General features: G+C 39.1%; 1 protein-coding gene across 2 annotated transcripts in view; it reads left to right on the forward strand.

The window, feature by feature from the left end:
- LOC122489828 (sine oculis binding protein homolog) overlaps positions 1 to 22,488 on the forward strand; it is a 144,938-nt gene that overhangs the window by 21,737 nt on the left and 100,713 nt on the right. For both annotated transcript variants that reach the window (XM_043592050.1, XM_043592049.1), the window contains exon 4: positions 20,935 to 21,086. In XM_043592050.1, the coding sequence (XP_043447985.1) occupies positions 20,935 to 21,086 (152 nt within the window). The remainder of the gene's footprint in view (positions 1 to 20,934; positions 21,087 to 22,488) is intronic.

Genomic DNA, 22,488 nt, shown 5'->3' on the forward strand with positions numbered 1-22,488 from the left:
CCACAGGTTTATGTGGAGGGAAATGAGATCAAGCTCCTAAGAGCTCGATTCCCTGTGTGCAGCAGCATCTTGACTTTCTTTGAAAACAATGACCATTTCCTGTCTTCCAGGATGGTTTGCTTTCAGTGAGCTTTCCAAATTTGTGTTCAGTCATAGTCATGGAAATATGATATATTTTTTCAGGCAAATCTTAAAATTCTTAAGGGGTTATAAGAACTGGGCTCTAAGGAACCATTAGCTTAGCTGAGAATATGGAAACATTCACGTGATCTGCTAAGCCCTGTGTATATAGCTGAGCAACCCACAGTTAATAAGCATGTTACTTTTTGGCTCTTATAATTCGTACATGGAGTTGTACTTGCAGGGAAGTTGGAATCAGAATGTGGTTTGCATTATGATCATTATTTATTTTATCTGTTATTCAATATTCTTGGGGCTTGCATATGAATGATGTATTCCAAATAGCCATTGAGAAAACAGGATTCAGTCAAAATTGCTCTGCCATTTATTTATTTGTCCAACTTTTAAAATATAATTATTAAATAAAATTACCTAGAGTTAATGGGATTTGGGTGATTTACTATTTACGTGCCAGATACATTTCTCAAAAAGAAAAGATATTCACTGAACCCTTAGATTTGGAGAATTTTCCAAATGACTTAGAACAAGGACAGGAGGAATTATGGTGAATAGCAAGAATAGGAATAGTTAATAACCGTAATGATATAATCTCATCTTGGCTAGTATTTTTTGAGCACTTCCTATGGGCCAGGCATTGTGCTAATAGATTATTATCTCATTTAATTTTCAGAACAACTCTGTGTGGATGCTATTATTAACCTTGTTTTACAGATGAGGAAACTGAGACCCAGAGCAACTTGCCTGAGGTCACACAGGTAATAAGTGGCAGAACTGACATTTGAACTTAGGCATGATGTCTCCTTAACCCATATTCATAGCCACTGGACTATCCAAAAAAAAAAAAAATGTCAGTCTTTCAGTCAATTACATGTTTATTGAATGTTCTTCACATTGTGCTAGATAATACCAATATATGTATCATCACCCCTGACCACCAGGAACTTACAGTGAACTTGGTACATAATCAAAATATCATTCCAAAAAAAAAAAAAAACCAAAAAAAAAAAACAAACCCTCAAAAAACAAAAAACATCATTCCACTTTGACTTTGAAAGGTATTTTAACAGCATTTTCAGGGTGCATGGTGCAGTAGAAGGACAGTTAAAGTGGAGTAGCAGAAAGGGTACAGGGAGATAATCAGGTACTGTTATGTTCACCCAGTTGAGGAGAAATGGCATCTGAAACATAATGTATGCTAGAAGATAGCCATTTGAAATTCAAGGTGATTAACAGAAGATACAACACGAAGTCTAAAAATGTTACCTATTATCATTTGGGTCCTGTTTTATCTTTCCTTCTAAAATTGAGGGCTCTTGAAAAGGTGGAAAGCAAATTTCAGTATGTTCAATCATTCTTTTTTTTTTTGTAGTAACCATCTGTTACTGTATAAAATTATTACAGTATTATTGACTCTGTTTCCAGTGCTGTACTTTTCATCCCCACAACTTATCTATTTTATAACTGGAACTTTGTATCTATAAATCCTCTTCACCTATTTCCCATCCCCTGCTCCCCTCCCTTCTGGCAACCACCAGTTTGTTCTCTGTATTTATGAGTCTGTTTCTTTTGTTGTTGTTTGTTCATTTTTTTAAGACTCCTCATGTAAGTGAAATCATTTGGTATCTATTGTTCTCTTCTGTCTGGCTTATTTCACTTAACACAATATCCTCATGTTGTCACAAATAGCAAGATTTCATTCATTTTTATGACTGAGTAATATTCCAGTGTGTATGTTTGAGCACTCTTAATGCCAAATCAAATATGTGGTTTGAATGGTAGCATGATGTGGTGGAAGGACTACCAGAGCAAGAATCGAGAGACCTGGGTTGTTAATGCCAGCTCTGCTATTTATTGGCTCTGTAATCTTGGATAAGTCACTTTGCCTTTCTGTGCCTCAGTTTCCTTGTCTTAAAGATGCTGTAGTTAGCGTAGGTAATTGTATCTTGTCTATATTTATAAAATCTTGATTTTATGACTTGTATAGTGAATTGCCCTCCTGATTTTGTGATTTCAGAGGGTCTGTTTTAATATGCCATAATATGTATTTGTTAGTCGATTGAACATATTTAAAGAAAACGCACCTATATATGTAATTATAGCAGCCAAAAGTCTGATGGAAAATGTATGCTGTTTATGACAACTATCAGTGATTGTTAATTTTTTATTCTGGAAGAGTGACTTGAAATAGTAGATTTAAATTTTAGAAAAACTGCTAGAAAAGAGTGTGAAATGTGAGTAAACAAAAAGACTGTATCACCCATATGTCATTACACCTAATAATTTTGATGTTACACATAAGTAATTATCAATGGAAAAGTTCCCAGAATTTCTGCAAAAGAGAAGCCACATTATGTCCAATTTAATTTATCAAAAAAAGCATCATAAGGAGAAATAGAAACCTTGAGTAGTCCTACATCCATTGATGAAATTAAATAATTAAATCCTTTCTACAAAGAACATTCCAGACACAGAGAGCTTCAGTGGTAGAATCTAACAAAAATTTGAGGAAAAAATAAAATCAAAATTAGAGAAACTCTCCCAGAGAATAGGAAAAAAAAAAAAAAGAAACACTTTCACTCATTTTATGATCCAAACCTGACTTTGATCCCATGACATGACAGGCCATTAGAAGTAAAGAAAATGATAATTTAATGTAATTGAGTTACATTAAAATGGAAAATTTCTGTTCATCATGAACACTGATTCAATCCTCAAAAAAATCATGGAAAACCAAATCCAGTGATGTATGCAAAAGGATAATACATCATGACTAATTTGGATTTTTTTTCTAGGAATGCAAGATTGATTTAAGTTTAAAATATCAGTCAAGGGGCACCTGGGTAGCTCAGTCAGTTAAGCATCTGACTTTTGATTTTGGCTCAGGTCGTGATCTTGTGGTTCGTGAGATCAAGCCCTGAGTTGGGCTCTATGCTGATGGTGGAGAGCCTGCTTGGGTTTCTCTCGCTCTCTGCTCCCCCCTGCCCACGCTCTCTCTCCCTCTCAAAATAAATAAATAAACATTAAAAAATAATCAGTTAATGTAATTAATCACCTTAACAGAATAAAATAAAACCTCATACAATATTCTCAATAGATGCAGAAACATAATGTGATAAAATTTAACACAACTAATAATAACTTTTGGCAAAGTAGGAACCGAATGGAACATCCTTAATATGACAAAAAGTATCCACAAGAAAACCTACAGCAAAAATCATATTTAATTTTTTTTAATGTTTATTTATCTTTGAGGGGGTGGGAAGAGAGAGACAGAGCGTGAACAGGGGACAGGCAGAGAGAGAGGGAGACACAGAATCTGAAGCAGGCTTCAGGCTTCGAGCTGTCAACCCCATGCGGGGCTTGAACTCAAGAACGGTGAGATCATGACCTGAGCTGAAGTCAGATGCTTAACTGACTGAGCCACCCAGGCACCCACAAAAATTGTATTTAATGGTGAAATATTGCAGGCTTTCCTCTTACAATCAAGAATAAGATACAGATGACCACTATCACCACTTCTATTTAATTTTATACTAGAATTCATGTAATGTAATCTGGCAAGAAAAAGAAACAAAAATATAAGGTTTTAAAGGAAGAAATGGCATTTTGTTTATAACAGTGTATAAACCACCAATGTATTGGTAAACTTCTCCATCAATGTGTTAATTTGTAATTAACAAATACATTTATCAGGTCTCTAAACATTGTCAATAACCCCAATTCCCTTATATCTCTATATACCAGCCAGAATATATTAAAAAACAAAATTTTAAATACCATTTAAAATAGCATCAAACCGTCAAATACCCAGGTGAAAAAACCTAACAAAATGTATGCAAAATTGTTATATCGGGAACTATAAATATTGCAGAGAAACAAAAGAAGACCTAAATCAATAGAGGGATATCCCATGTTTATGGACTGGAGACTAAATAGTCTAAAAAGGCAGATTTTTCCTAAATTGATGTATGTATTCAATTTAGATAACAATCCTGGCATAAAATTTTATGGAAATTATAAAGCTCCTTCTTATATTTACATGGAGATGGAAAGGGGCAAGAATAGCCAGGATAATCTTGGAAAAAAAGAAAAAGAAAAAGGAAGACTTATACTACCAGATCTCAACAATTATTAGAAGGCTAGAATAATTAATTAATTAATTGATTTTATTACTATTATTGTTAATTGTACTGTTGTTATTCTTCTTTTGACCAGACTTCTGATTAGTCTTTGGGAATCCTTTGATCTATATTTGAGGCACAAAAGAGAAAAGAACACTTTGTTTTTCTCATGTCAATTCTCTTTTGGCTTAATTTTTTTTTTAAATCTTTTCTTGCAATTATGAAACACGTTGCCTTTTGGAAAAGTGCATACAATATAAATGTATTCTTTGACAAATAGTGATCCTTTCCACTCACAACTTCTTCCCTTTAAGAGGTAACCACTTTTGTGGTAACCATTGCCTTATTTTCTTCTATAGTTTTAATGCCTAAGTACACTCCCCGTCCCCCAAGCAATATAGTTTATTATTGCCTATTTTTGGACTTCAGACAAATGAAATTATGGAAGCCAGCTTCCAAAATGGCCCTAATGATCTTGGTCTCCAGGTAGTTTTTTCCTACATTGAATCAGGGCTGGTTTGTGTGACTGACTTCTGAGGCTGTCATAAAAGGTAATTGCAGTTTTTGCCTAGTTCTCTCAGATTATTCACTCTTGAGGGAGCATGAGGAAACTCAAGCAGCCCTGTGAAAGAGCTCATGCAGACAGGAATGGGGGCCTCCCATCAGCAGCCAGCACCAATTTGCCAGCCTAGTGGTTGAGCCACCATAGAAGTGGGTCCCCCAGCCCAACTCAAGCCTTCTAATGACTGCATCCCCAAGAGACATTTGGCTGTAACCTCATGAGCAACTCTGAGCCAGAATTTCTCTAAACTACTCCCAAATACCTGACTCACAGAAACCGTGAACAATAATAAATGATTTCTGTTGCATTAAAAGAAAGACAATGAGATAATGATAAAAGGATATACAAATAAATCATTACAGTGGAATTCAGAAACAAATATAAACAGATTTTGGATTTATGACAAATATATTCATCAGCTTGTGTTACTATAACCACATACCGTGGCCTGGGTGGCTTAATCAACCAAAATTTATTTTCTCACAATTCTAGAGAATGCAAGTCCAAGATCAGCGTCATCAGGCTTAGTATCTGATAAGAACTCTCTGTGCGTTTCAGATGGTCACCTTTTCTCTGATGTGGCAGAGAGAGATAGAAAGATCCCTGTTGTCTCTTCTCAGAAGGTCACTAGTCCCATTAGATCAGGACCCTACCCTCATGACCTCATCGAACCCTAATTAACTCTCAAAAGCCCAGTCTCCAGATAACATCACATTAGGAGTTAGGGCTTCAACATGAATTTTGGAAAGACAAACATTCAGTGCATAACAACAAAGATAACAATGTAGCGCAGTGAGGAAAGGATAGTCTTGTCAATAAATGTGCTTATGGAAAAAAAAGTATGTTGATTATTTACTTCACACCATTCACAAAAGTAAGTTCTAGATAGATTGTTGATCTAAATGTGACCAAAAAATAGAGCTTATAGAGCATGTAAAAGAACACCTAGGAGAACATATTTATTATCTTGGGTAGGCTAGTATTTCTTAAACTATACACTAAAAGCATTAACCATAAAGAAAAAGACTGCTTAAATAGATTCTATTAAAGATAAGAATTTCTGTTGAGTAAAAGACATCTTTAAAAGAATGCATGAAAAATTACTGAGTGGGAGATGATGTTTGTAATGCATGTCCCACAAAAGACTCATAGTCATAATATATAAAGAACCCCTATAAATAAAAAAGAAAACTGCCTAATAGAAAAATGGGCAAAAAATATAAACCAACTTCACCAAAGAAAATAATCTAGTGATCTATAAACACATGAAAAGTTGTTCAACCTCATTAGTCATTAGGGAAATAAAATTTAAAATCATAGTGAAACACCAGCATATAAACATTACAATGGCTAAAATGAAAAAGTCTGACAATACCAAGTGTTGAGGAGGATGTGGAGCAACTGGAACTCTCAAGCATTGCTGGTGAGAGTGTAAGTCAGTATAACCACTCTTGAAAGCTGATTGCCAATATCAACTAATGCTGAGCATATATATATCCTATTATCCAATAATTTCATCCTAGATATATTCTCAGCACAGATGTGTGTATACATGAGACAAAGACATATAGAAGAACCTTCATAGAAGCATTTAATCATAATAACTTAAAACTAGAAACAATCCAAATGTTCATCAACAGTAGTTAACATGGTTTCCTAGGAGTTCCTTGGATGGGCTTAGGTGGGTGAGTGTGGGTCTTGGAGTTGAATGTGAAATTGTATGTATATCACATACATGCATAATGATGGAAAAAGATCCTTGTCTCAAAAAATAATGAGTCCTTGACTTAGAGACTTAGGTTTTTTAAAAAAATTGCTTATTTTCATTCCTTTTGATTTAAGCAACTAAGCCTTAGAATGCAATTTTAACATTTTCCCTCTATATCTAGTCTGTTCATGGGTTTCTCAAATCAACTATTTAAAAATCTCATCATTCTTTATTATTAAGGAATTATCATCTATTTACATGAAGTATATCATGATGAGGCCCAAAAGTTAAATCACAGGCATAAGACGTAAATATCTCTCATAGTGGTCTACTTGAGAGCTGCTTTTGATATGATGTAGAGAGAAATGAAGGGGTACTGGGTGAGTGACAAAATTAACGATATTCACAGTCTGCACCAGTAGTTCTAATCAGGAGTAACTTTGCCTTCCAGGGGACACTGGCAATATTGGGATATTCTGGTTGTCACATCTGGGAGAGGGCATATAGGGAGTAGAGGCCAGGCATGCTGCTAAACATCCTACAATGCATGGGACAGCCCCACAACAAGGAATTATCTGGCTGAAAATGTCAATAGTGCCATGGTTGAGAAAGCAGACTCTACAGTGATGACAGCCATGTATATGGGACCTCTCCAGATCCTCTTGGCCCCACCTCTTAATCCAGTGATTGCTGTGGTACTTTGACAGCTTAGGCCTGTACATTCTGGAAGGGCCTTGGCTCACACTTATGGCATATGTCTGTAGCTTCTGGCTGTAGGGCTTCTCTGATATGGCAGTGTGGGCATCATGTAAATCCTTTCAGTCTCATTCACACATGTGCAAACCCGAAATGTAGGGGAATTAACACACTGGGTCAATGGGGCATGAGAGTTGATGAATAAATTCTTCCTTCTTTTGTCCCCTGAGAGAATAGCTATGAAAAGTATGTCACAAACTCCAAAGAATGTTCTTTATGATTGAATACCACTTTCCCTTAGTGGTGGCCAATTTAGTAACACATCATTATACTGGCTCTTCTTCCTCCCCACGTTCTTTCTCTGTGTCCTTCATTCCTCCTTTCTGGAACCACATGTCCAATAAATCAGCTGCATGCAAATCTTTGTCTCAGAGTTTTCTGGGAAACTCAGGATAAAATATCACGTATGTGGAGGTCCACGGTGAAAGATCAGACATTAATGGAAAAGAATATGAAAAGTTAAAATTTTATGGACATTAATGTTTGTTCCTTTAAAGTGAAGCATAAATATATAATAAAGGAGTAAAAAGAGGGTACCAGATTTATGGTGGTGCAAATATTGGAGAACTCAGAAAGGGCTACTTCTAAAATTATCCCATCAGTCAGAGAATTTTCTAAGGCTCTTGTGGTAAGGGCAGGGGACAACAGTGGCAGCCATATGGAAGGATAAAAAGGGAAGAAATTAAGTCAGGACTCCAAGAAATAAAGGAAAGGAAAAAGAATATCCTCTGGCTGTACTCCTTTAAATGAGCCTTGTTATTTTGAAAGATTTAGACTCCTAGAATTTTAGTTAGAAGGGAACTCAGAGATGATCTTGTTAAATTCCCGTTTATAGGTGAGAAAATTAGGCTGGAGAGGCTAAATGACCTTCTCAAAGCCACTGAGTTGCATTAATGGCAGAACGAGGGCCAGAACTCACTTCTGAAGTGGGGATACCCTCTAAACATGGGTTCTAAGTCATGCACCCCTATTATTCCTGACACTGACTGGAACTAGGGGTGTGACCTAGTTAGGATTCCAGAAAACCCTGCCCCTAGGTCACCAAGGAGCCAAGATGCTAACAGGAAACAGGAGGAAATGTCATCTATATTTTCTCTTGCTTGTAGAGGGTGGTTGTGTTTTTGGGATTAGCCTAGACCCAACTGAACTGTTTGCTCTTAATTATTTGAAAGTATAAATAAAGTTTGGTTAAGAGAGAAGTGATGGTGAAGTTGGTAATTCTTGTTATTCTAGGGACATTCCCAATGCTGACTTCTCAAAGTTTCTGTTAAATTGAGAAGACTTAGTTCATGGACTTGGCCAAGGCGAGCGGAAATAATGATCACATTCTATTCTGGGGCTTTTCACTGGTGTTTCCCACTAAAGCAACTTTGTTCTGTGTGATTACCAAAGATGGTATACTTGGCTTTCCCCCCTCACCTGACCCCCACCAACCCTGGGCATCCAACCACCCAGGGTGCACCTGGTAAGGATTCTACTTTTTCTGCTCCTTAGGCTGAGGTCCAAAGTCAGACATTTCATTCTAGTGAACCAGACATGGTCCCTGTCTTAATTGGCTCTTAGTCTGCTGAGGGAAAGAGACATTAAAAAGAAATCTCAATCAAGTCTGGTGATGATCAAGTCCAGAGTGCTGTGGGATCTCACCAGGTTTGAGGTCAAGAAAGCCCCCTCCCTAGGATGATGTTTAAGATTAGATATGAAGGGGAAATAGGACTGAATCAGCCAAGGATTTTGAGGTTGTGGGTGAGGAAGCAGCACATGGAAAGACTCAGAGTAGAGAGAGAACCTCAAGAAAAGTAGAACATGCCAGAGCCCAGAGAGTGGACAAACTGCTGAGGCTGGCCTGCTCATTGAGGTCATGCTGAAGAGTTCAAGCTTCTTCTTGAGGAAAGTGGATGCCAGTGAAGGGTTTTGAGCAGGTTAGAGCAGTGATCAGATTTGTGTTTCACAAGATTTTCCCACATCGAGAGCAGAGGGAATGAACTAGGCAGAAGTGAGACAGAAGGCCTCCTGCAGAATGGGCAAGAGGCGTTGGTGGCTTCACTGGAATGGACAGCAGTAAACTCCATGAGGATGGGCACCTACAACAGTGCCTGGTACATAATTAGACTTGGTAAATATTTATTGAATGAATGAATGCATGCATGAATGAATTGAACAAATGTAGGCATAATGTAAAAATGTTTAGGAGGACTTGGTGAATAATCAGAATGTGGGGGGTGGGAAGGAGGGAAGAAGCAGGAAAAATGCCATATTTCTGCTAGCAAGTAACTGCATGGATGGTAGAGGCAGGAATTGAGATGGGAAACACAGGAAGGGCAGATAATGCAGAGGGGTGTGTGTGCAGCTTTGGACATGACAGGTTTAGATGCTGGGAGGCAGTTGGAAATGACATCTCATGAGAGGTAGCTGTGTTGATTTGGAAACCTTCACCTATGGGTGGTAACTGAAGTCACAGGAGTACATAGCTGATCAGCCCAAAGGGAGCATGTAGAGAGAAGAGAAGACTGAAAGATTTCTGGTTGGTGTGTCCCTCCTCCACCTTTCCTATAGCTGGGCTGTTTTGGCATGTGATGTCTCATCACATTCCTGAGTAGGGATTGTCATGGGATCCCTTTAGAGAGTCCCTCAACCATTGGTTACTCTCATTCAAGAAATCTCAATGAATATTTCAAGATGGGAAGGTGAAGAGAAAAGTAAATTATTATTGACAATGTTCCAGCAGCTTCACCTCGGTTCTTTTAACAAATTTATTTGACCTCTCAGTCTCTAACACATTGATTCACCTCCCCTAAGATGGTAGTCCCATCCCGGTATGCTGTCCCAAATGCTGAGAGGTGGGACTTAGCCTGCTAGTCAGTTATATTGGGGCTGCTTATCCTCCTCTCCTTTGGGGCTGCTTATATCCCTCTCTGTGGTTACCACAAACACCTGGCTCCTGTGACTTTTGTGTGGTGATAGAGCCATGGGAGCAGGCTTGGCTTTTTCGTGATCCTTGTCTATTGCACCTTGACATTTTACACTGGGAGCAGCCATGGGAAGCTTCGTGAGGACTGGGATCATATCTTTTCTTGTTCGCCAGTGTATTTCCAGCTTCTAGTATAGTGCCTGGCACAAAGTTGAGTAAATAAATGAATCTTTTGTCTACAATTAAAGTTTCCCCTCTAGGGAGATTTGTCAACCACTGTGGCGCCCATTAAGTGTAATTAATGGGACAGGCAGATTTCAGAAGAGGAAATGAGCCCTTCAGATAAATAGTAGGTGATGGCAATACTTTTCTTGCTCTGATGTCCTATGTAAGGCAGCTTGACCCTTTAGTCCTAACATGCTGCTATTTGTATTTCTTGGGAGAGGGTACCCCTCTATGCAGGGCAGGGGCTTGGAATTTCTTTTCTATCAGTGATGGATTTGCTGGTGCACACTTTTTGACCTTGCTCCCTATTCACATACATTTGTTGGCTAGATTCTAGGGCTCAGTAAGTGGACTTCAGCCATGTAGGAGAGAGGTCCAGTGGAGAGAAAACCCATGATTGCAACATCATTGTCCCAGGGCCTCTGGATTGGTCATAGGGTCATATCCCAAGGCTCAAGAATGGGGGACAAGATTTTACTTGAGCTCCTTGTGCATGGCAACCACCTGGTAAACATGAATTCAGTATGTTCAGAGCAGTATTACTCTCCCATTGCCTTATTACTCATTTCTGCTATTGTCTCTATAGGACCTTACAGGAAAAGGGTTACCTTCTCTAAATTGAATACATGTAGCACACACCACAGGACTTTGTGGCCATGGATATCTTTGTTCAGTCTGGTGGTGTTTTTTGGAGATTAGTTTTTTGAAGACTAGTAAGCATTGGTCAGCACACCTAGTACTGGCCACATGGCTGCAGGCCTTGTCTTTCTGCCCAGTGCAGACAAAGCTCCTGGCAGTGGAGGACCCAATTCTGGGTGAAAGAGGAGAAACTTGCCTGATAATTAATGACCCACATGTAAGTGCTCGTGCTTCAGTACTGATATAGGGCAGTAGAACGACACATCCCAGGGAAACTTCCTTAGAAGTCCAGGTTTGTGGATTCTCTGTGTGTGGTCAAATTGGTGAAATATAGCACATTCCATCTCCCTCTTTAAGATTCCTAGTTATACACTGGCGGTACCAAAAAGTCTTAGGTAAAGGGTCTATTATTTAACTTTGTTTAGTCCAGTGTTTTCATACATATTTGACTATGGAAGTCTTTTTAAAAATAACACCCATTTAAGTATCTCCTGGGAATAAACTCAGTGGAATGTGCTTTAGGAAATGTCACATGGAGGTTTTCTTTACTCTTGAATTCATCTTTCTTCCTTTCTTATTCCACTTTCTTAGAGTGAGTATATAGGAAAGACAGACTCTACACAGTGAGTACTGAGATATGGAAGTGAGGTTGTCCATGAGACTTACAAGGAGTTCCTTCACTGGCAAATCAGGGAAATTATGGGGAGATATTCAAGTTAATGTCAAGGAGCTGTAGACAGACGTGCTTAGTGGTGTCTTGTTAAAGAATCCAAGTTTAGTATGGCATTCAAGAGAGAATTACTATTTTGTGACTTTATGGGATCTCTCATTTTTTTTTTCTTTCTTTGAATGTTGGGAGAATAAGTGAGCAAGGGACACTGAAAGTGAAGCAAATTCACTGTTTAACTTTGAGGACACAATTTACTCAAAGAACTCTTTGGACTTTTCCCTGGTCGTCTTTGACTAGAAACACAGGGGGATGAATTCTCTGAAATTTGGATCATTTCTGGATGAGTTACATTCTTACCTTTTGGGAATTGATTACGTCTTCATTTCTACCATCACTCTATAGGTTCTGAACTTCATTTCCTTTCCTCTGCATCCATCCGTCCATCCATCCATCCATCCATCCATCCATCCATTTATTTATAGTTTAAGCACTGCTATGTGCTAGGCGCTGAACACGCACAGGCAAGAGACAAGGAGTCTGCTCTCTGGTTGCTTACTGAGGCTCCTAGATATGAAATGAGATTCCAGTTTTTCTGAATTCTGATCTGCCCTGCTGGAATAACATTGTTCAGCACGTCTCTGATGCTGTCATATTCTACTAAGAAACATTCAGGGGCTCCTTATTAGCTGTGGAATAAGGATGAGCCCCCATTCCTTACCCTTGTCAAACATCCTTTAAGGGATTCCTTGTTCAGGCCCCACTGGCACCAATCTTATCTGGTTTTTTTTTTTTTTAAGTTTATGTATTTATTTTGGGAGAGAGCAGGGGAAGGGCAGAGAGGGAGGGAGAAAGAGTAGGACCCGCACCGTCAGTGTGGAGCCCATCATGGGGCTTGAACTCACGAACTGTGAGACCATGACCTGAGCTGAAACCAGAGTCTGATGCCTAATTGACTGAACCACCCAAGAGCCCCTAATGTACTTTCTCTTCTTACAATCTTGGTTAATGGGGCAACTTCAGTTCTCCTCCCCATCACACAGTTTTCTTTCTGTTCTTGGAAGCAGGGCCATGTCTTACTCAACTGAGCATTCTTGACCGGTTACCTAGTGCAGGGGCTTCGATGCAGATGTTTAATTCATTCTGGAGTCACATCTTTTAGAAATACACACACACATATATGTGTGCATATATATGTATCATATGTACATGTAAAAATTAAAACTTGGCTAGAAAAGTTCCATTAGAAAATTAAAAATTAATTTAAATTCTGTAATTTTTCTGTCATTTTGTGTAATACATGTTCATTCCTTTTACTTACTGGAACCAAATTTTAGTTTTTGTATAGAAATTTCGATTTTATTTTGGGGTTAAGTCCTTCTCTATTTAGAGGGACATGGACTATTTAAATTCTTGAAATCACTTCATCCAATAAATAAATAAATAAATAAATTCTTGAAATCACTTCAATTTTTTTAAAAGTTTATTTTTGAGAGAGAGAGAGAGAGAGAGAGAGAGAGAGAGAGAGAGAAACAAAGCTCATCTGGGGGAGGGGCAGAGAGAGAGGGAGACACAGAATCCGAAGCAGGCTCCAGGCTCTGAACTGTCAGCACGGAGCCCGATGCGGCGCTCGAACCCACGAACCGTGAGATCATGACCTGAGCCAAAGTCAGACAATTAACCGACTGAGCCACCCAGATGCCCCTCTTGAAATTACTTCAAATGATTTTATCTCCAAAAGAAAAAAATAGGAATAATTTTAGGGGCGCCTGGGTGGCTCAGTCAGTTGAGCGTCCGACTTCAGCTCAGGTCATGATCTCACGGTTTGTGAGTTTGAGCCCCGCGTTGGGCTCTGTGCTGACAGCTCAGAGCCTGGAACCTGCTTCGGAGTGTGTGTTTCCCTGTCTCTCTGCCCCTCCCCCACTCATGCTGTGTGTCTGTCTCAGAAATAAATAAACATAAAAAAACAGGGATAATTTTAGGATCCATGAAGAATCATAGTTGTATGGAAACTCTATCATTTTATTGCGTCTATCCTTTTAATGAGAAATAAGTGCAATAAAATTTTACTAACTCAGTCTCTATTATTTTGCAACTTTTGATAGTTCAGTTACCAAGGTGGCAGGGATTTTCAGTTGTTACTATGATACTTTTTAAAAGCGCAAACTTCTTAGGCACTTAGGAAGATCCACCCATGTGTAGATAGCTGATGTAATAATTACAAAGAATTCCCATCTATTAATTACAGAATATCTGGCAGTACAGTGATATATTTGGCAACACCTTGTCACTATTAATTCAAGTTAAGTAATTTTTAAAGAGAATAACTGTAAGTGAAGCTTTTATTAAATATAATGGCTTTCTTCTTAAATAGTCTGAGTTAGTGAAATTTAACCAATTAACTCGGTTGTGCTTTTTATTCAAAGGTAGTGGTTCTGCAGATGTCATCCGTGGGAGGGGATGTGATTAAAGAAGCTGGAGCCTGGTCATCTGGACCTCTCCAAGGTGCATATAGCAGACACCTCCCTTTCCGTATGCCTCTGATTGTCAGTAATTCTAAGGAAGGCTCGTTTCCATGTAGGATGTGCCTACTTTCTATAGTTTTGTCCTCACCACACCTCATAGTTAGGGTGGGCATGACTAGGCCTTGAGTGACTGGCCCACATCACACAGCTGGAAGGGGCCGTATTAATATTTTCACCAATGTCCTATCTCTACTCCTGGCACTCTACCATACTGTGTTTCCAATAATAGTGACTTAGGTTTGCAAAGCAGTGCAATCTGTCACTCATTCGCTCGAAACAAAAGTCACCCCCTCAAGACTGTGATAAGTGGATCTGGCTCTTGCTTTTCTTTTCCAGAGATCCCTGGCTGTGTGCTCTTCCTCCCACCTCCTTCAACTTCTCCTGTTTTAGTTCACACCTAAAGAGCACTCTGAAGATGGTTGCTACACTGTGATTAGACAGTATGTTTTTTTTTTTTTTTGTCCACTCTTTGCTTTTGCTGCCCTCAGCTTACTCTACCTATATGCCCAGGGCTAGACTTTAGCAAAGTAGGGAATGACCAGAGGCTTCTTATACCATAGCCTCTCCTATTTCTGCCCTCCACCTCTCTCACTGGAATCTTGTCCTTAGCCCTTCTCTCCACTCTCTGTGAAAACTTGTTCTTCAGAAAGAATCACTCATTTTTTTTAAAGAATCATTCATTTTAATGCATAAGTCATTATTGACAAATATATACTGAATTTTATTGCTTTTAGGGAATTTGTGTTGTTTTTATTTTATTTTATTTTATTTTATTTTATTTTTTTTAAAGTTTTTTTTTTTCAACGTTTTATTTATTTTTGGGACAGAGAGAGACAGAGCATGAACGGGGGAGGGGCAGAGAGAGAGGGAGACACAGAATCGGAAACAGGCTCCAGGCTCTGAGCCATCAGCCCAGAGCCCGACGCGGGGCTCGAACTCACGGACTGCGAGATCGTGACCTGGCTGAAGTCGGACGCCCAACCAACTGCGCCACCCAGGCGCCCCTAGGGAATTTGTGTTTTAATGGGATATATAAAATATATAGCCAAATATATTACCCTCTAATGGTAGAATTTAATTTTAGTGAGCAGTTGTGTCATAATTTTTGAAGCTAGGATATTCTTCTTGGCATCTTTGCAATTACAGATGTAAGTGGTTCCTGTTTCACCCACATGGAAAGTCAATCTTTTCCATGTCTTGCTGTGATTTCCCTCCTTTCTAAAGAGAGAGCTAGGAGTATTGTTTGCCTGTGGGTGGAATGACTGCTTCCTCAGATCCAGTATTGGCCCCGTCTCCTTGTTTAAGTGGTACTTGCTGGTGAAAGTGCAGAGACAATGTTTGCAGCAAATCCAAGTCTCATAGTCATAAAGAAATAAAGGCTTGCCTTGTGAGCCTTTATTTTTTTAAATCAATCAACAAATATTGATTGAGTAACACTTCAGCTGTCTGCTCAAAGGTATTTTGACCTTTTTGATTTCATTGTCTTTGTGTATGAATGTGTCATGAAGCAGGGTGCTGTGTATGTAGCAGAATCTGTGACAGCGCTTAGCCCTTTTTGCAGAGGGAAGTCTGTGTGGATGGCATGTAATCTCAACACTTAGGCTGTGGTCTCGAAAACGTAGTAGTCAAGAGCTTGGGCTCTGGACTCAGTCTGGTCTTCAATCTAGGCTTCGGTGTATATTGGCTCTGTGACTTGGAACAAATTACTTACCTTCTAAACCTCATTTTCCTCATCTGTACAGTGGGGATCATGTTCGTATTTGCTGAGGGAGCAGTGGTTGTGACTAAGTTTAAATGACGAATTTGAAGAACTTTGTACTGTGCCTGCTACCATTAAATGCTGAATAATGGCTAGCCATGATTCCTAGATTTTTCTGGGTCTCCTTGTATGTTCACTTCTACAATCCAAAGAATTGTACGGAAGCTTCTATAGGACTCTGTAGAAGCTTTTAAACTGGACTGCCTCAAAGTTTTTGCAGTTGAATTGTTCCAAGAAGGGCTGCAAAGAAAGCAAACTTGAACCCTAGTTTCTTGCCTGCCTGCCTTGCAGGCCATGTCTTTATCTGTGTTCTTTTTTTTTTTTTAATTTAAGTTTATTTTTGAGAGAGACAGAGACAGCATGAGTGGGGGAGGGGCAGAGAGAGAAGGAGACAGAATCTGAAGCAGGCTCTGAGCTGTCAGCACAGAACCCGACATAGGGCTCGAATACACGAACCCATGAGATCATGACCTGAGCCAAAACCAAGAGTCAGACGCTTAACTGGCTGAGCCACCCAGGCACCTCTATATGTGTTCTTTGTATAGCTACTCTGACAAACAGATTGACAGAGGGCCAACTGTGCCATACTTTCCTTTCACGTTGTAGAGAATACTCAGGAGTCACATCAGACTGCCTTACAACCTGTCCCAAATATAACTCAAATATTGAAATGATTATCTGGATGTGTGCATTCCAGGAACTGTTAGAGGAGAGAAACATCACCAGGAAACACTTGATTTTTCCTTCAATCTTAGACTCCCGTGAAAGTTACAAGGGGTGGTAAAGCTACAGGTTAATCACTTGGGGTCCAGTATAAGGCCTTCCTGACTTTCTTTGTGTTCTGGTCAGGTAAGCAGGTATGCATGTTCAGAGCCAATTCAAGTGCCCCTAGAATGCCACTGACCAATGGCCATCCTTATTTTTGAAAGTCACCAGATAAGGCAGTTTCTCAAACAACTTCAGCAAGGCATTCCAGAAATGCTTGATCGCATACTTCTCTGCACTATGATAAATAAATACAATTTTGATTTCATGTTAGAGTAATTAATCTGAACTTCTCCTTCTGGAATGTAAAATGGAATAATGTTCTATAGCTCTTTGAACATTAGATTGGAAATAAAATGCCCTAAACATTTTGCTTAATTAAATCCTAAAGAGGTGGTACAAACTTTTCATGATTAATAGAAGCATGCATATTTTGACTGATGCATATTTATATGATATTATCATATGAAAATTTTATCATGTTATACAAACTGTTCGCCTCGGGAATGTGACTTAATGCTATAAATATTTTGCATTTGTTGTTGCATTGTTCATTATGAAAAGTACACAGGCTAATGGCTATAAGGAAAGATCTGTTATGCCAGTCTTCTTTGAGGTAATCTCAAGTCTCTAATGGCACAGACGTTAGCCTAAATATAAAATAGGAAGTCAGGTTCTCCCTAGTTTGAAGAAATATTAAAAAAAATGTTTTTTGGTAGCAGATCAAATTAGAAAAGCTAAAATGCTAGGGCCTTCTATTTTGCCAGTGTAAAGCTTGCACATAATTACCAGGTTTCAGATTTTTAAAATGTGGTTGTTGAAATGAACATATCCCTTTGGTTTTAAGCACTTAAGAAAAGCCCTATTTTCTAGAGGTGCAGTCATACAAATTTAGGATGGGGCACCATCTCATGTCTAGGGGCAGACTTTTGAGCTATGTTTTAGCTGAAAAATTAACTTAGATAATTACAGTTCTTAGTTTCTTAAATATGATGTTAATAAAGATGGCTTTTATAAGACCAGAGTACCTGAGATCTCTGAAAATGTTGTCTCATCTTTGGAGCACTTGTATTGGTAGCAGTTTGATGACAGAAAAGGAGAAATCCAATGGAATTTTTCCAAAGTGTTTGCCTCTATGAAATGGAATTTTATGAGAAGCGGATGGGAATACTGAATTATTTAACAAGACAGATGCTAGCCACCATTCTAAGAGTTTTCCAACTGCCACATAGAAAACAAAAGTGCACAATTTCTTTTTGTCTCATCTTCCCATATTGTTACTTTGTAGTATAAATGATTTATAAAAATCACCTCCCTTAACATTCTACATTTTGTTTATGTGTTAGGTCTAGTGTAAGAAAGTGTCCGTGCCTCCTCTTAGAAAATTGACGAGTGGGGCTGCCTGGCTGGGATGGAGGGGGTGGAAGGAAGCCCCAGAGAGACTGTGAGCTGCCCTTTCCCCAGCCACCTTGTTGCACCCCAGCTCGTGGAGGCCCTTTGCCCACCTTGTTACCGCTTTGTTCTCTACCGTTTTTCATCTCAGTTTTAGTTCATTATAGTGGGCTATTTTATTTTATTCATATCCATTAAAGATCTAGGAGGAAAAATTTTAGGTTTTGTTTCCCAAACCAGACTGTTTAAAGGAAGGAACCTCAAGGGGAAGCTGATGGTTGTTCTAAAACAGGTCCTTGGGAAGTGGGGTCTCCTTTTTGAACTCTGAGGCCAAATAATTTCCCCCATAAAATGCTTTTTTCCTTACAGATTTCACCAGAATCAAACTTACTGCCAATGGATCACTTGGGAGAGTTCTGCTATATCATCTTCTTTTTTAGGACTTTAAGATTTTAAAGCAGCTAATCAAGAAGAATAGAAACTCGCAGTTCAAATTAGTTTAGTAATGACAGATAATTATTTTTAAAATGTACTATTTCTAATCTAATTTAAAAAATCTCCTCCATACTCTGAGATAAATTATTCAGTCTAAATTCAGATAAATTTGTGTCTATGACATTTCATGTCTATAGACATTTCATGTAAAATGTCTATATGTAAACAGATACCGTATTAGAAACCATATAAAATATAAACAAAGCTTTCTTGAATAGAACAAATTGTTAAATGCAGTAATTGTATGACATTTGAATTCATGTTACGTCTCCATTTAAAGAAAGTTATGTTATCAAAAATGTTTGGCTCATATCAAAGGTCATTTTTACACTGTCTTATCTGATAACTAACAATAGATCACGTTCTGTAATTTGTGGGAAAAAAAGTGGCCATTAAAATGACAATATTTATTCCATTAAGGTAAATAAAATGCTGCGCATAGTTCTGAGTGATGATACTCAGGGGGAAAAGAGCCGTATCACTGCACTACAAATTAGTTTGCTTCTAATTTTGCAGGCTGATGACCACACTGCCTCAAACCAAATCTTTTCCCTGGAAATGGAATGATTGCATGACAGACTCTATGAACCATGAATATGTCAACAACTCATGGACCAGGCCTTGCTTAGCAATTAGTCTTTGGGGGATTTTATTCAGAAATCAGACAACCCTATACCAGAGCTTGTTGGGGATTTTGTGATTACCATTCATGTCGGGAGCATGAGTCTGGGATAGTAAAAAAAAAAAAAAATCCGTAAAGGAAGAAAAAATGTGGCTAATAGTGGCAGTCAGTCCTATGTACACATATTGTCAATGGGGAGGACCAGAAAACTCAAGATATAGCAAAAGCCCCCTAGGAGGCAGCAAGAAAATATTTCTTAGACTTCTTTTTTTTCTTATTATTATTTTTAATATTTATTTTTGGGAGAGAGACAGAGCGTGAGCAGGGGAGGGACAGAGAGAGGGAGACACAGACTCCGAAGCAGGCTCCAGGCTCTGAGCTGTCAGCACAGAGTCTGACACAGAGCTCGAACGCATGAACCATGAGATCGTGACCTGAGTCAAAGTCGGACGCTCAACCCACTGAGCCACCCAGGCGCCCCAAAAATATTTCTTAGACTTCTAATTAAAGTCTCCTTTTATTCCCCCCAAACAGGCCAGTATTTCTCAGACTTCAGTCATTTGAATATCACCATCACGTTTTTGTTGTAACTCTTATCACCTGCATTATGATTTACTCAATGCATTTTATTAACTGACTCGCTTTTTAAAAAGCCTGTCTTTGTTTTGAGCAGTCATATTGGTGATAGCATGGGCTTGTCTTGCTAGTTAAATTTGTTTTCTTCTCTCACAAAGGAAAAGATACACAGTATTTTAATTGTTGAAAATATTTGCATACCACTTACCATCATTCTGAGCATCTCTATGACACAGGTGGCAGGGCCCACAGGAGCTGCAAGGACCACCAGTCTAGCTGAGAATCATCTTTGTGGCTGTGTGACCTCAGGTCTCATGGCTGACACCTCCATTACCATCCCTTCTTCCCAGGACACGAGCTACATCACGTGGAAAGAATTTAAATCAGGCCTGTGCCTCCCTGAGGACACCCATGCAGGAAGGTTTTGTCGTAGGAGACTTCTGAGTGAGCCAGGCTAGTGTCTTTTCATCAGCAGAATCTGGCCACTCACCTCCTTCCTTTTTTGACTAGCCACATCACTTGGGAATCATTATATTGCAAGGGTAAATAACACCCTATATCATGTAACAGTAATAAGGAACATGCCAAGATTGAGCCTGGTTCCTGACTCTCAAGGTTCACACTGGGGCCTCACATCTGTAGGTTAGCACTGGCTGTCCCACCTAATGTGGATCCTGTAGGCTTTCAGCAGTACCTTTGAAGAAACGGGTCATTTTACAAGCTTCATTAGTACTGAGCCTACTTTAACCAGGTAGAACATGCATTTTTAGCAGGCTAAGACGTCCTAGGAACCCTCCTTGCTGTGCATTCATGCTCTGTGCTCTGGATGTTAAGTAAATGATTAAATGGTGTCTTTTGGAAACTTAGGAGCCAACCCTCCCCCCCCCCCAAAAAAAAAGCAAGCCCTGAGTCCTCCTATCAAGAGCTGGCTATCCTACCTTTGAGGGTCAGAGCGTGGTGAGGCGTAGAAGTTAAAATTAGACTTCAAGTAGCTCTGTCAGGTTGAGGGTGTGTCTAAGTTTGAAGGGATGTTTGCTTCTGATATGAACATTTTTCTTATACTTTTATTATAGAAGATGATGTGTCAAATGTACAAATAATGTGTGCCTGGTGCCAGAAAGTGGGAATCAAGCGCTATTCCCTGAGTATGGGAAGTGAGGTGAAAAGCTTCTGCAGCGAGAAGTGCTTTGCGGCCTGCCGACGAGCCTACTTCAAGAGAAATAAGGTAAGAGCACGTAGAGAGAGGCGGCTCTGCAGGCCTCGCCAGCCCACGTGCGCATGTGCCTCTTAGCTTCTAGCTGAAAACACTGTGCACATTTTTCTTTTATTTTTTCTGTTTTGTCTGTTCTCCTTTTCTGCCATACTTAACCTTTTGGAATAAGGAATCAACCCCCTTCCAACGTGTAACCTGTTCTTCAGTTCCTCTGCTTTGATGTTTGAATTCTGAGAGGGTGACTGAGAATCTGATGAGGAGGGACACGGTGATCACAGCTGCCATCCTAAGTGACAGTGTCTCTCCAGCAGTAGAATCTATAGACTAGAGTCCATGAAAGATAAGTGGTAGTGATTCCTTATAAAGGCTGAGAAACTAGCCACAGAAGTGTGGCCAGAAAGCTTTAGTCCACACAGTTTAATATTTGTACCCAATGGTAATATTGCCCTGGCTCTTTCTAAAACCTGATTTGCAAATTCTAATCAAGAAAAACATCAAGTCTCTCTTGACACCTTATATTCAAGTTGATTGATACTGAGAAAAGTGAAATAATGAATACCTGAACCAGCATTGCTCACATAGCCAAGCATTTCTGAGCAGCGTGGTGGGTGAACACAGGAACAGCCATAGTTACTGGTTTTTGTTTTGTTTTAAGACATCTTAGATCTGAAAATATCCTTAAAGAATAGTATTAGCCACCATTGATGAGAAGTGGAATGCATGTTTTTACAATCTCACACACACATACGCACACAGCTCGTTTCTTAATCTTTAAAGAACCGCTGTAGCATTTTGCCACCAATTACTGAAGTCAATTGCTAGTTCTTGATTATTTTTCATTGATCTGTAAAGCTACCTTAATTCATAAAATTGTCCACTTTTTTCTAAGCATTTCCATTTCCATAATACAAGATCACGATCTGTCTTTTCTTGAAGCAAACAATTATTATTTTTTTTAAGTCTGATATTTGCAATCCTGAAATGCTAATCTTGGGTTCACTGCATTGCAAGAAGCACCGTTGCAGCAAATTATCTCCTGCAAATTTGGGTCACATCATTCTGCCAAAAAACATAATGCTGAAAGAATTAGGCTGCAGGATTCAGCGGGGTGGAATTTTAGTAGCAGTCTCTAAGAATTAGGCTCATAATCTTCACTGGAACAGGGAGGCAAGTAAGGAAATTGTTTGGCATTCTTTTGGGACAGTCAACAGTCGAGTTCATTTTCCCTTGGGAGGGGCCAGTGAGACTCCAGAGGAGGGTGGCTAGAGCCTTGCATGAGACACGTTTTGTTTTAATATAGGAGGATTAAAATGATCTCTGAGACCCTGGGGCTCCTGTTCTGAGCGCTGAGCACTGGGATAACAATCACAGGAGTGGACCCAGTGCTTTCATCTTCAAAGCCCTACTTACCACA

The sequence above is a fragment of the Prionailurus bengalensis genome, chromosome B2 (genome assembly GCF_016509475.1).
Source record: "Prionailurus bengalensis isolate Pbe53 chromosome B2, Fcat_Pben_1.1_paternal_pri, whole genome shotgun sequence".
Taxonomy (NCBI): Eukaryota; Metazoa; Chordata; class Mammalia; order Carnivora; family Felidae; genus Prionailurus; species Prionailurus bengalensis.